At 65.2% G+C, this 14533-nt stretch overlaps 1 protein-coding gene across 2 annotated transcripts in view; it reads right to left on the reverse strand.

The window, feature by feature from the left end:
• DNAH17 (dynein axonemal heavy chain 17) overlaps positions 1-14533 on the reverse strand; it is a 72376-nt gene that overhangs the window by 46441 nt on the left and 11402 nt on the right. For both annotated transcript variants that reach the window (XM_037494951.1, XM_037494950.1), the window contains exons 13-24: positions 13937-14083; positions 11952-12060; positions 10970-11073; positions 9121-9261; positions 7226-7369; positions 5725-5907; positions 3792-4046; positions 3047-3216; positions 2501-2723; positions 1724-1840; positions 1560-1646; positions 314-466 (exon numbers count right to left, since the gene is read on the reverse strand). In XM_037494951.1, the coding sequence (XP_037350848.1) occupies positions 314-466; positions 1560-1646; positions 1724-1840; positions 2501-2723; positions 3047-3216; positions 3792-4046; positions 5725-5907; positions 7226-7369; positions 9121-9261; positions 10970-11073; positions 11952-12060; positions 13937-14083 (1833 nt within the window). The remainder of the gene's footprint in view (positions 1-313; positions 467-1559; positions 1647-1723; positions 1841-2500; positions 2724-3046; positions 3217-3791; positions 4047-5724; positions 5908-7225; positions 7370-9120; positions 9262-10969; positions 11074-11951; positions 12061-13936; positions 14084-14533) is intronic.

Raw genomic sequence — 14533 nt, forward strand, 5'->3', positions numbered from 1 at the left:
CCACCCCGCAGCCGGCCAGCGCACTGACCGCGTGAGGAGTCGCAACGCTCAGGCTAGAAACTGGGCGGAAGGGGCGGCCTCGTGGGAAGCCGCCCCCGCGGGAAGCCTAGGGAAGCGGGGCGGGGGGGTCTCTGCCGAGGAGCCGGGGTGCTCCCGGTTCCATTTTGAACCCAAGGGGGCGAGACAGGAGAGAACGAGGGGAGGCGGAGAGGCCCGGGGAGCACGGGCGGCAGGAGAGGCCGTGGCCCCCCACCCCCCAGCAGCAGCGCAGCCCCCCGCAGTGGCCCGGCCAGGCCGGCCCCTCCGCACTCACCATGACGATCATGTCCCAGAGCTCCTTCAGCAGCCGGACCTCCTTGTGGCAGGCCTTGAGCTGCTTGTAGTCCGGCACGGTGACCTCGAACAGGCTCCCCGACTTGCACAGCGCCTCCATCACGTCCTCCATCATCGTGATGCTCTTTTGTTGCTGGGGGCGGCAGGGAGGTCCTCAGGGCAGCCCCGGCGCACCCCCGCCCTCCCAGGTGAGGGGCCAAGGCCAGCAGAAGGGCAGCCGGGCCCTCCCTACCAAGCAGGGCCCCCAGCCCGCCAACGGGCAGGGTCGAGGCCAGACTTAACGGCCGTTGCACAGACGCCCGACTCCCCGCAGAGAGTCCCCGACCTCCCAGCCTCTCCCCAGTTTTCATGGGACGCGCGCCCGTGTGTAATAAGAGACCCTCCCGGGGGAGCGGTCGCTCCGAGAGGGACATGCTGTGCTTCTCAGGGCTACGGCCTGGCTTTTGCTGGCGTCTCCAGCAGCGCACGCCCGGACCCAGGCTTGGGGGCCGGCGGGCTTTGTCTGGGATTATCCTCAGAATTAGACGCCTGCAGCGCACTTTCTGTTTAATTTTAAAAAAGGGCCTTGCACTGTGCGGCCGACCCCGGAATCTCTGTATTTCTTGTTCTGTTTCTCTATCTTGTCACGCGTTGGCCTGCGGACCCGCCGGACGAGGGCCCAGAGCGGCCTGAGATGGGGGCTTGGGAACAGGGAGTCTGTCATGCCAGGGGGACCCCCTACCCATGAGTGGAGAGGAGGAAGGGTCGCTGTGCTCTGGGCGCGAGGGGCTGCCCGCAGGCCAGGCGTGGCCCAGAACGGCCCCCGAGGTCCTGGGGTCCAGGGGCAGCGGGCACAGGCTGGCAAGGCGGAGAATGATGTGCGGGACGGACACACGGAAGGGCAGCGTCTCCCCCTGGGGAAGGGGGCTCGGAACCCCAGCTGGTGAGAGGGCCGAGGCTCAAGGGGAACACAGGGCACTGGGGGTGTCTGCTGAGCTCCTGGGGGGCCGCGCATGCCACACGCCCCCGCCCCGGGAGTCTCCGTCCAGGGCCGTGTGAACTTGCTCACTGGACACTGACCACGGGCCGAACAGCAGAGACAGAGGAGGACATGGCGAGGCTCGGCCTTGCGTGCATGGGCGGGACCCCCAGGCCAGCCCCATCGAGGTGCCTCCGGGCGCTCACGATGACAGCCCAGGGTGGACAGAGCACAGAGTCCCCAGAGCCGGCGCCCCCAGCAGACGCACCTTGTTCAGGGACTTGTAGGGGTCGGGGTCGGTGAAGGAGAAGGGGGCGTCTTGCCTGAACTTCTCTCTGAAGTCATGCTGCCTGAGCTGCGGGAGAGCGGGGTGGAGGGTCACACCTGCCCCTGCCCGGAGCCCCCCAGGAGCACCGGCCCAGCCCCGCATACCTCGAATTGCTGGCACTTCCTCCTCAGGATGCTGACCTCGTTGGCCTGCAGGGGCGCCACGTTCTGCTTCACCTGCACGGCCAGCTTCTTGGTGTTCGCCCACTGCTCTGGCAGCTCCTGCGGCAGGCGAAGGCAGTGGCTCTGCCCCGTGCCCCGTGCCCTGCCCACTGCCCTGCTCCGTGCCCTGCCCTGTGCCCTGTGAATCCTGAGCACCCCCAGCCCTCGGGGCGGCACTGTGGGGAGCGGTAGTCCTGCGGCTCAGCCAGGAGGCCGGTGCCTTCGCCGACTTCCACCCTAACCCGCGTGTGCGTGCTGCAGGCACGTGCCCGTGTGTGGATGTGCACACAGCAGGCCTGTGGCCACCCACAAGAGCTCCTTGCAGCCCCGCCAGCCCCCTGGACTGTGGGGTTCTGGGCACCAGTGGGGCTGGACACAGCTGGACAGGGCCGGGGAGCCACAGAGGCGCCGGGAGGAGGCTGGGTGGGGCTTAGGCCCGCTCTGGCCCCTCACACCCCAGCTCGGGGCACACACAGCCTCATGGTGTGACGGCGGAGACCTCCAGGCCCTGGCCTGCCTGAGGGGGCATGTCCCACACGGGGAGCGGGGCCTTGGCTCCGGGATGGGGGTTCCCAGAGCAGAACCCCGCCCTCTTGCCCGTGCTGGGGGGGGGGCAGAGCACAAGGCCTCTCAGAGCCAAGGAAACACCAGTGAAACGGGGGCCGTCTCCCTGCCCCTCTCCAGGAGCCCCGCGCCCGCTGCCCGCTGCCCGCCGCCCACCTGCAGCTTCGTGTGGATCTCCTCGGGCATCTCCTCCCCGTAGCTCCTCAGCAGCTGGATGGTTTGCTTCAGGGGCTCAAATAGGCTGTCGGTGGCCGCCTGCCTCTCCTTGACCTTCATCAGGTGCCCCATCACCTCCACCAGGCCGTCGTAGTCCCCCTCCTTGAGGGGCTTCTTCAGGCCCCCCCTGACCACTTTCATGAACACCTCCAGGTCGCTGAGGCTGCGGGCGCATGTGGCGTCTAGGAGCTGGGCTCGCCCGGCCACCTGGCCCTCGCCCAGCTCCGCCCGGGGCAGCGCTCCCCGGGGACCCCGCGCCCAGCAGCCGACTCAGCCTGACCCGCCTGTCGGGGGAAGGCGAGCGGCAGAGGCTGGGCCCCGCCCTCTCCGCGACACCCGCTGGCCTGTCTCTTCTGGCCGGCCCTTGACCCGCGGGCTCCCCCCGGGGTCCAGCAGGTTTCCTCGGGCGCGGGGAGGTGTGCAGGGAAGGGGCGCACCCCGCTGGCCTGGCCTCACCCGACCCCCTCCCGAGGGCCCCACGCCCACCTGTTGATGACGTGGTCGCTCAGGTGCCGCTTGAACATGAAGCTCCAGCGCCGGATGGTGTTGAGCAGCGCCTGCTTGAAGGGCCGGCAGTCGCACTGCAGCCAGCCGTTGAACACCTTGGCGTTCTCGCACCGGGACACCTCCTCGTACAGCCGCTCGTAGGAGTCGATCTGCAACGGCGGCTCTGCTCAGCGCCCGCCCGGCCCCACACCCGGGCGTCCCGGCTGCCCGCTCCGCCCGGGTCTCAGCACGGGGCCGCCGCGAGGCCAGCAGGCCGTCCAGCACCAGGAGCAGCAGCCCCGGGGGGCCCGCCCTCCCAGGGGCTCCTCCTCACCCTTCCTGGGCCCGTGTCACGTTCTCGGGGTGGGGTGCCAGCTCCTCTGACCAGCCCACCTTCAGGTGGCAAAATGTGCCCACTGGGGTCTCCCTGTCACTGGCGTGTCCCGGCTGCCCCGGGGTGAGAGGTGGGGTCCTGCGTTAGCTCCTCTGAGATGACTCAGGCTGGCCCGTCCTCAGCCTGCCTGCCCACCTGCCCCCGCCGCAGGCCCGGCCCACCTCCCGGGGCTGCCGGGGGCTGCCCGTCCTCCTGGGAACGGAGCCACACGCGCCCGTCTGCTGGGCTCCGCCAGCCCGACGAATCACAATACCGCCTTGTAAAACTGCTCGCCTGGGTTTGAAATCAAGCCCGTGGGCCCCTGGGGGGCCCTGGGAGGGGTGGGGTGTGTGGGGTAAGGTCCCCACACACCTGCTGCTGGAACTGAGCCAGGGTGGGCGGCGCCTTGGGGAGGGTCTCCTCGGGCCGGGCGTCCAGGTCCTCCGGGGAGACGGCGTGGCCGTAGGCCAGAAAGTTCCTCATGAACTCCTGCATGTTGCCCAGCCACAGGTAGGAGTAGCGCTCGAAGGAGTCCTGGTACTCCTCGGCCTCCTTGATGGCGCTGATGACCAGGTTGGACACCTCCTCCCGCATCTCGATGAGGTCGGTCATGTCCTCCAGGTCCGTCTGACGGGGCGGGAGGGGCAGGCGGGTGAGCGGGGCCGGGGACGTGAGCGTCCTCTGGGTGGTGTGGGTGAGACCGACCCCCAGCCCCGGAGCACAGCACCCCTCAAGTCCGAGAGGCCTGGGCACTGGGCACGCAGGGATGCACATGGGGACCGCACAGGCAGGGCCGGGCATCCCCAAGAACCAGGAACCATGGCAGCAGGCCCGGCCTTTGCGTGGGGCACAGAAGGGAGGCTGGAAGTGGCCGCGGGCTGAGGGAGGAGCCGGGCGCTGAGGGGCTGAGAGCCCGGCCGTCCTGGCAGGATGGCCTGAGTGTCCAGTGAGGCGAACCCGCCCAGGCTGGCGCAAGGCCGTGACACGCAGCCAGAGCCCCTCGAAGGGAGGGAACGTGTGTGCACCGTGTTAACTTCCTGTCTCTCGGGACGGTGGCGTCTTAAAAGCCTGGCCGAGTGTTTGCTTCGGCAGCACATATACTAAAATATTAAAAGCCTGGCCGGCCGGGGAAGGGCCTCTCTGGGCCCAGCCAGTTCTGAGAGAGCACAGGACAGGACGCGGACAGAGCACGTAGCTCACGTGGGAAGCAGCCGGTCCCGGGCCCCCCATCGCCCCTTCCGGAGCTCACACACAGAGCCGCGCGCCCCTGCCCTGCACCAGCCTCCAGCCGGGCCACGGCCTCGCACAAACCAGCAGCTTCCTCCGCCCTGCCTTCCTTTTCCGCAGGAACCCCCACATCACCTCTGGCCTGGGCATCCCCCTCACTCTGCACCGGCCTCCTGGTGGTGCCTGGGCCTCACCCGCGGCCCGAGGGGCCTGCCGTGCTCTCGCTCCCAGGGCTTCGCTGTCACCCATCACTCCGCAGAGGAAAACCTCACGGCACAAGCGTGACTGGGACGTGGGGTGGGGGGAGGTGCAGCCTGGCGCAAGGCTCGGTCTCCAGGGCCCCGACCACTCTGCTCTGTCCCTCTCCGGGGGCAGCAGTTGCAGCCCCGGGTCCTGACGGGCGCCCGTGGGGTTCGGGGCCCACGCGGTCTGGCTCACTGTCCTGACTGGGGCCCAAGTCCACACCGAGCCGGCGCGGCGGCAAGTCTATTCCGCCTCAGGAGCGGCCTGCTGTGTGCCTCGGCCCAGCCTGCCCAGAAACTCACACCAGGTGGGCCAGCGCCCAGCCACGCGCCGCCGCGATGGGCGGTTCAGGTGTCTCAGCTGCTGCTTCACGCTCCCCAAGCATACCCGTACCCAGAGCTCCCACAAACACCTCCCGGGGCTGCCCTCCAGGAGCCCCATGGCTTTGCAGCCCCCGAGTCTGATCTGCCTCGCACCCGGCTCTGTGGGCAGGAGGTGGGAGCATGTACTGCGAGAGGGTGCAGTGGCCCGCGGGAGGCCCCGGTCCCAAGGCCAGAGAACCACAGAGGGGGCACAGCGGGCGTGGGGGCGCAGCACTCTCTGCACTGGGCGGGGTGAAAGCCGCGGTCGAGAGGCAGCCGAGAGTCAGGAGAGGTTTCAGGAGTGCCCGACCGTCCCCAGGGGTCCGACAATGGAGAACTCCGCGCTCGGCCAGGTCGGAACCAGTGTCATTTAAACGTGCAGCCCGGGCACTGCCGAGTTGTGACGGCAGCTCCCAGGCCGGGGGCAGCGTTGGCCTCTGTGGGAGGCAGGCAGGGCCGAGCCCCAGACTGACCTTATAGTTGAACCGGCCCCTGGCCAGCCGGGGAATGAGCTTGGCCGTGTTGTAGATGTCATTGATGAGGCCCTCGATGAGCACCAGGAAGCTGTGGCTCCCACCCACCTCCAGGGACGGGCTGAAGTTCAGGCCCTCCTCGTCCAACTCCATGCGGACCTCAAACAGCGGCGCCACGCTCTCCTGAAACAGCAGATGCAGGGGTCACTGCCTCAACCGTGCAGGCCATCGGGGGCTCCTGGCTGGCAGCCTGCACCTCCCCACTTGAGCGAGCCTCCAGACGCTGCGCACGGCGCTGGCCCAGAGCTCTGGGGTGGGCAGTGGGCAGGGCCAGGCCTGGGTGGGCAGGAGCCCTGTTCCCCGGAGATCTAAGATGAGGCTCATCCTGGAGAGGACAGAGACGCCAAATGTCCCGGGCTGTCCTGGTCATTGCCAGGACTGGCTGAGTCAAGGACACAAGCGTGTGCAGCGCGGCGGCTGCCCACCTCCAGGTGCTGGCGCCCCGGCCGCGTTGGTGGCGGGTCCTGGCCGGGCAGGCTGGCCATCATTGTGCCCCGGAAGGACATGGCCTGGGGCCCCTCGCAGCCTCCTGTCTGCATAGACATCGTACACGGAGGCCCTGGCTGGGCCCTGGGGGCTGCAAGGCTGCAGTGTCAGGTCAATGGTCAGGCTATGGGAGGTGGCCCTGGCGCCCCTGGATCCTCCAAGCCAGGGCCAGAGCTCCCGGGGGGCCCTGAAGCCCACACCGCAGCCACTGAGCACCCCCCAAACACAATTCCCACACCAGCTCGTGGGGTGCTGGCTTGTGGGGTGCTGGCTCGAGAGCCTGTAGTTTTCTCTGGTGCTGGAGCGGCCTCAACCTGGCGCACCCTGCAGGGGTGGTGTGCACCACCCCACCAACAGCGCTCAGCGTCTGTCTGGGTGCCAGCTGACTTCAGGGACCGCCTCCGCCCTCCAGCTGTTCTCGGGCACCTCACATGGCCCCCTTCTTGCCTGCCAGAGGCTGGGCGGGCTGGGGTCTTTGCCCCGGCCCTGCGGGCAGCCTTGGGGGACGGCGGGATGAGATGGGCCACACGGCCTCCCTGCCGACGTGGTTCGCGCTTCCACGTGCGCGGCAGCGGGTAGGGGAGGGTAGAGGCAGGAGCGCCCCCCGCTGCCCGGTCACCGCACGTGGTTCCAGCGGCCACTGCCCCCCTCCCCGGCGCAGGAGGCTGACGCTGCGTCTGGGTCTGCTCAGCCGGTTACGCTGCGCTGGCTTTAAGGCGGCCGATGTCCTGAGCGCCTGGGGTGAGTGAGGGGTCCCCGATGCAGCACTGGCAGTTCTAAAACTGGGACAAGCGGGTCGCCGCAGGCAGATTTTAACACGCCTGCTTTTTTGCAACACACTGGCGCGTTCTCATCAGGGAGCCGCAGGCCCAGCCGCGCGGCGCTGATGACGCGGAGCCACCCCGACGGGACGGGACGCGCAGGCCGGCGGCGGCCGCTCACGGGCACCACTCACGTCTGCGACCATGTTGTTTATCAGGTAATTCAGAGACTTGCGGATGAACCCGTCAAACTCGTCCAAGACCATGTTGTCGATGTAGCTGACGTACTCCTTCCAGGACAGGCCGGCCGTGTCTGCTCGGAACAGCTCGGCGTTCTCCTGCGGGCAGAGGCGCGGCCCGTCAGGCCCAGCTGGGTCACCTGCCCGTCCGACCCGCCGACCCGGGGCGCGGCCCGAGCCCGCCCTGCTTCGCACACCACACACAGGCCCGCGGCCAGCGTGGCACAGCCTGCCGCCCCCTTCCCGCCAGGGCCGGCTGCTGAGCCTTTCCAGGTCCCCCAATCCACGGCCGCTTGGGTTCCTGGCCCTCTGGCCGTCTACCGCGTGGGCCTGTCGCGGGGCAGTGCCCACTTCATGAGAACGGGATTGGTTTTTCTTTCCTCCACTGTACCTGCAGCGCTCAGCAGTGTTCCTGGGGCACCCCAGGAGCTGGGGGTGGGTAACCTGATGGGTGGGGGTGGGTAGATGGGTGGATGGATGGTGGGTGGGCGGTGGGTGGACTGTGGGTGGGTGGGTGGAAGGCTGGATGAACAGACGGGTGGGCGGGTGAGTGGACGGAAGGCTGGAAGATGGGCAGTTGGGAGGTTTGGTGGGTGGACGGGCGGATGGGCGGACAGGTGGGGAGCTGGGGGCTGTGAGACACGGAGCCTCACGGAGGGCACAAAGGGAAAGTGGCCGTCTGCACGGCAGGCAGCTAATGCTACGCTAACAGGGCAGAGAAGACACAGGTTGAGCCGCGGCGTGGCGCACACGGCAGTGGTCCAGGGGAACGCCGCGGGAGGGGGCGACAAGTCCAAGGGACGGCTCAGCCACGGCCCTGCTGCTTGTGGCTCGGCCCCTCGCCTGCCTCCCCTCCCCCCCGCCCTGTGCCCCTCACCTTGCCCTGACCCAGCTCACACCCCCCGGCGCCCTGAGCCCGCACACGTGCGTGCTGACCCGTCCTCCAGCTCTTCTAGGTAACGTTCCTGCAGGTTAACATTTTCGCTCAGTGGGCCCTTCGGCACTCTCTGGCGAAGGGGGGGCGGGGGAGCTGGAAATGAGTCGGGATGGGCTTTCATCCCTTCAAGCCCTTGATGCTGAGAATAGCTGACTGTGGACCGTCCCCCGCGGGGCCCGCTGGCCTGACGGAGGGTGGCGACCTCCATTTAAGGCCACCCCAGTGATTGGTTCCGTGCACCCAGCAACCCCAAAGCGCTGCCCGAAGACACCCGGGCCCAAGGGAGACGCTTGTCTTTCTCAGGCCGGGCATGTGCCGCCTGCCAGGTGCACCTGGGAGCTGACCTGGGCGCGAGGGTGCGGAGGGGGGCCTGAGGCCCCACCTATGGGAAGCAGGTGGCCTCCAGTGAGCCAGGGCTGCTGCCGCTCGTGCTCCTGCAGGTGCCAGCGGGGCCCTCATGCCCGATGGTCGGCAGAAAGAGCATCTGACCTTGGGCAGCTTGTGGGGTGTCGCCCCCTCTGCCCATGTACGGGCGCTACTCCTGATGGAGGTGCCCCCCACCCCAGCCCCTCACGCTGTGGGCTGGGGTTTCTTCCTGACACTGGTGGGTGGGCCCCCTGCAGACACACACACACACGCACGGACACACGCACAGGCACACACGCACGCCAGCAGGCAGGGAGGTGAGATGTGCGCAGCCCGTGGGAAGGTGTCAGCTGTCTGTGCTGAGGGTGCGCGGGGCCCCGCGCCCTGAGAATGGGGGGGCAGACACGTAACAGGCCTGGACTCCAAAGGGCACCGTTAAGCGGCTGCTGTTTCCGAGGGGCACTGCCTCGGGGTGGAGGCGGCGGGCTTCTGTCACCTCTAAAACTGCCCCCCTCCCGGGCCGGGGGCCCCAGGGCCGCGCCCTTACCGCCACCATGGCCTGGACCTTCAGGCCGGCCTCCCTGACCGCCGCGTAGCGCCGGTTGAGGTTCAGCGTCCTCCCCTCCAGGTCCAGGAGCGCCTCCTTCTTGTTGTCCTTTCTTTCAAACAAGGGGTTGGCCAGACAGTCCTGGGGGGAAAGGCCAGATGCCGCCCCGCGTTGGCCGCGCCAACACACGCTCGCCCTGACCTCCCCGAGGCCCGCTGCCCAGAGCCCGCGATGTGCGACCGCGCGCGACACCTACTCGTGCGGGACCTGCAGCCAGAGCAGCCCCCCCGCCTTGAGGTTGTCTTCTTTGGGGGCGCTCCTGCTGTTCTTTCGTTTTTGCTGTTTTTCCTTAAAAACTACAGGGCCTTCGCTCCTGTTTTCTGTGGAGATTTGGCTCACGGAGACACTGCTTCTGACTGAGCGTACCAACGCGGTCTAGCAGCTCAGCCTCAGGTGATGGAAAAAAGGACAAAGTGCCTCGATTCCCGTGACCGCGCTTAGGGCCTCTAGGCCCCAGGCCCCTCTGCCCTCCTGATTCCAGCCATTGATCACGTTCATCGCCACAGGCACCGCTTGACTGTACACGTTGTGAACACGTGTTGTTTTGACCCTGTTCATCTCTTGCAGCCACGGTAAGTCATTTGCTCTTCTGTGTCTTTAGATTTAATTGCTTCCGGGGCTCGCGCAATTTTTTTTTTTTTTTAATTCTCCTCTTGGTGCTCTTGAATGAGGTTGACCTCTTGCTGGCCTGGAACGCACCCTGCAGTAGGCTTCGCAGGAAGGGCACGCACGGCGTGGCTCTAGCCCAGGCCTGTGTGAAGATGGCGAGACTGCAGGCTCGAGGTGACAGCTTCTCAAGGCCGTGCTCGCGGCTTTGCGGCTGCCCAGGGCCCCGTCTTGTGAAGACCGAAGCAAAGGACGGCTTCTTTTGTCTCTTTGCAGGATTGATCTCGTGCTTGGTGGAATGATGTCGGTTATCGCCCTGTGTCCTCAGGACTGGAGACGGAGTATCTCCCCATGTCTGCGCACTGGCGGCATCGTGGTCCTTTAGTTTTGATATATTGATGGAGAGAGAATGCAAACTTGACTGCTTTCAAAAAACAGGATAGAGGGCCTCCCCGGTGGCGCAGCCGTTGAGCGCTGGGTTGCGAAGCTGCCCGCAGCCTCTGCAGCGCCGGTTCGATCCCCGGCTACTCCCCGGCCACCGGAGGAGGGTCCCACATGGCGCGCAGACCTCTCCTGCCGCCCGCTGCTCCCCTCAGCAGTGTCCTTCGGTCCTTCTGCCTGCTCTGCTCCCCGCTCTGGCTCTGGTGAATTCTCTCACCCTCCCGCGCTTCTGACTGTACCCAGTGCTTGTATGAATAAATAAATAAATAAATAATCTTTAAAAAAATAAAAAAGATAGAATTACATGGTAGACACTGCAAATTAAAGGAGAGGCATTTGAAAGCCTTTCTGGACACACTGCTGCAGATTTGGGTGCCGAAGCCAGCCATGGGGAGGGGCTGAGTCGGGCTTGGAGGGACCTGCGCCCGCCACGGGCAGCGAGCCTGTTCCAGGTGGGGCCGAGTCTCAGCGCATCCTTCCTCCTCCTGTCTCGGTGCCGACCCGCATGGAGGGGCCCTGCGCACACACTTGCCGAACTCCACAGACAGGGACAGAACTGAATTCTGCAGAGCGGCCGCGTCTTCCTGCGTTGGGGCCATCTTGACCTTGTCCAGCCCAGACCCTCAACAGCAGGTCCCTGCTGCTGCTGGCACCTTCCACGAGCCTCTCCATGCGCCCCTGCTCCCCAGGGCCCGCCCTGCAGCTCCATGCAGGCCCCCCTCTGTGCCGTGCCGGGGCTCACCTTCATGACCTGGGAAATTCCGTCTACATTTTGCTTTGCTTTCTGTATCCTGTTCTGCAGGTTGTGTAGAACTTCTCGCATTTCTTGAATGTATTCAAACACACCTGCGTTTGAAGCGTAAAGGAATCTTACACAAGGAGCGGCCAGGCAGGTGAAGACCTCCCCAGGGCTGCTGGGCAGGCACAGCCGGGGAGCTGCGCTCGAAGATGCATCTATTCCCTGGAGTAGGAAGAAACCGCAGGGAGCTCCTGGGGTGAAATGCCGAGGACTTGGACCTCCTGTCTGGAAGGACTTCTGGCCCAGGCAGGCGGACCCACCCAGGAATCCAGGCTCCCGTGTGCCCGGCCATCCGCCCACGGGCAAAACCCTGGAGACATCTGAGGTCTTTACAGAGCTCTCGGTGGCCTGGCTGGGGGCAGAAGGGAGAGAAGCCCATTCTTTTTTACATGGAAAAGTCCAGAAGGACCCGGGTTTCAGGTGAGTGGACAGTCCCACTTTGTAGTCAGGATGGTGGAGGCTGGAGATGGCAGAGGAGGGCTGAAACGGTGGCAAAAGGCAGGTCAGAGGGCCTCAAGGAGGGGCGAGGCTCGGAGGCGGCGCCCACCCGGAGGAGGGCTCTGGGGACTCTGGAATGGGCCAGGGGTCCTCGGCCTGGTTCCGTGCGGTGGTGGGACAAAAGGAGGCACCACTTTTCCCACTTCTGCCACATCCCCCTGCCCACTGCACCCTGTATCCGCCCCGCACCCTCCCAGCCCGCGTGGGGAGGCCCCCAGAGCCCTGGCCTCCAGCAAGTCCAGCCTGATTCCCGTGGTAAGTGACACAAATGGGCTCTTGGACCGGGAGAGCTGGGGGAGCTCTTCTTTAGCTTTCAACTTCACCGTGCTGAGACTAGAAAGACCCGCCAGCCAGGGCGGAGGCGGCCCCGTCCGCGGCCAGGGCGGACCTCCAAAGCCCGGCCACAGGACGAGCGCGGCCTGAGTACCTTCGCCGTTCCAGAACAGTGTGGTCTCAGCGCTCAGTAATTTCACATCGATGGCTTCCAGCTCTGCCCTTATTAGTGGGAATTCTACGTCCAACACGGTGGTCTTTATCTGTAAAGCAAAGGCTGCAGTTTCAGGGCCTTTGCGCCCAGTGAATTGTCCCGAGGAAGGATTCTCATTACCCCGAGCCAGCCGGCCCAGGGACATCAGTGTTACTTGACTGGGAAGTAAATGCACATCAAATTTCAAGGAATTTCAACCTCTGAATTTCAACTTCAACTTTTCAAATAATTTCTGATCACCAAGGAAGGGCTGATGTGTATATTAACTCTTAGTGACCCGTGTTGCGGGCAGAAAGGGAAGGAAATCCTGTAAGGAAAAAGCAGGGTGTGCAAAGAGTGTGTGTATAGTCCAAAACTTTTTTTTTTTTTAAAGATTTATTTATACAAGAGCTGGGGTACAGACCAGATGCGCGGGAGGGTGAGAGGATTCACCATAGACAGAGCGGGGAACAGAACAGGCAGACAGACTGAAGACACTGCTGAGGGGAGCAGCGGGCGAGACAGGAGAGGTCTGCCGCGCCATGTGGGATTCTCGCAGGCCGGCCGGGATTGAACTCGCGCTGCAGAGGCTGCGGACAGCTTCACAGCACGGCGCTCAACCCGCTGCACCACCGGGGAGGCCCAGTCCAAAACTTTTTAAAGTTTATAGTCCCCAAAAGAAAATCAGAGAATACGCAAAGGTGATGGGGGATTCCTTGGACTAGGGCCTCCCCCTGGCCACAACTCTAATGTTCAAGTTCTGGTTCTGCAAAGAAACCCAGTGTCCAGGGGTGAGTTACTAGCGAGCGAGTCGGAGCAGACAGCTGTGAGGGCGCCAAACAGTTGACACAGCTGTTCCCGGCGCTGGGAAATGAATGCAGTGCTCGGAGACCTCAATTCCAAAACAGGCCGTGGGGTGGGGGGCGGGCTGTATGCAGGCTTTATAAATTATTCCTGTAAGTAACAGGCCCCCTTTGAGGCTTGCAATGCTACGTCATCTAGCCGCAGTTGGGCTCGTCACCCCTAGACACCGCTCCTCTGGGAAGTGAGGGAGGCACACAGAATGGACACTGTGCCTCAAGCATCTAAAGGTGATGGTTGTGACAGGGCCATGAGCCAAGGGGTGCAGGCGCCGCTGGCAGCTGAGAAAGCAGACTCTCCGGGGCCTCGAGGAGGAAGCAGCCCCACCAACACCTCGCTTTGATCAGAAGGGACAGATTTAGGGCTGCTGGCCCCAGGACTGGGAGGTCATGCTGGGGTGTTAAGCATTGGGTGTGCTGATTTGCACACAGTCCTGTGCAGTGTCCACTCCTGGCCGGGCCTGCCTGCTGTGGCTGGTGGCAGGGGGTGGGGCGGGGGTGTGGACGTTTTCCAGGATCTGCGGGCAGGACTGTAAAACGGGGGTGCCCCCAGTCCATGGCTCTGGGGCCCCTTCTGATTACTAATTCAGCCCCCGAGGGTGTCCCCCGGGGTGTCCTCTTGCCAGGAGGAGGGTGCTCTGAACCAACCAAGCTCCAAATGTGTTGCTAAAGGGCCTGTCTCCCCAGGCTAATCCATGCCCGGGCCCATATTGTCCATCAGCCACTCGTGGTCACGTGTCTCCAGCCCCAGATCTGACCCAGGACAGAAGTCAAGAGAGAAAGGGGCTTCTTGGCCACAGAGCTAAGGGTGGCCCCCTGCACCTCCTGTACCCCCAGCCCCCCCCCCCCGGGCACCTCTCAGCTCATCCGGAGGGTGGCACATGCACCCAGACTCCTCCCCGAGGCCAGCAGGAGCTCTGCCACCCTCATGGGGCTCCCTGGGGACACAGGAAGCATCCCCATAAACGTGGCCTGAGCCCGGGTGGCCTGGCCCCTCCGCTTGGGGATCGTGGGGCTCCGGCCGCACTGGGACGTGGCTGCGAGCTCGCTGGGGGGCCCCTCGGAAGCCCACGCAGGGCACCTCACCTCGTTGTACCAGCCCACTATGAGCTCCAGGTTGCCCACAAACTTCCGGAAGGTCTCGTTCTGTGAGAACAGGTTCTCGGCGCTGTTTGGAATCTCTTTCTGTTGCTGGAAGTTCAAGTACTTGACCTCTCTCAGGACGGCCACCAGCTGAGGCAAAAGGGAACCCCAGGAGTGCACAGGGCCCCCCAGTAGATAGCACCTTAGTAATGCGGGGAGGCCTGTCTGAAGGGTCCTGGGGGGCAGGGGCTGCAGGCAGCGTCAGAGCATCTCCTCCCCGCCTGCCGGCCCCCCGCCAAAAGTGCTGGGGGGCCCCGTGGATGCCGGCGTGGACGCTTCACAAATCCCAGTGGTTCAGAGCTGGGGTCCGGGCGTCCCTGGCTCCTCCCGGGTCCCCCCGCCCCTCCCCACTCCCCCACCTGGTCGTGGCCCCAGCAGGCCTCCCTGCCTGGCCCTCCCATCAAGGTGAATCTGCCGTCACTTCACCGCCCGACTCGCTGTCCTTCGGCAGCTGGTCAGCCCCGCCCGCCCGCCCCCAAGGTGCACAGGCCTCTCGGCGCCCCGGACAGGCGGCCTGGTCACCGTTCTGGGGCTCTGTGG

This window comes from Talpa occidentalis, unplaced genomic scaffold, assembly GCF_014898055.3.
Source record: "Talpa occidentalis isolate TD23 unplaced genomic scaffold, MPIMG_talOcc4v2.1 talOcc4.7, whole genome shotgun sequence".
In the NCBI taxonomy this organism is placed as follows: Eukaryota; Metazoa; Chordata; class Mammalia; order Eulipotyphla; family Talpidae; genus Talpa; species Talpa occidentalis.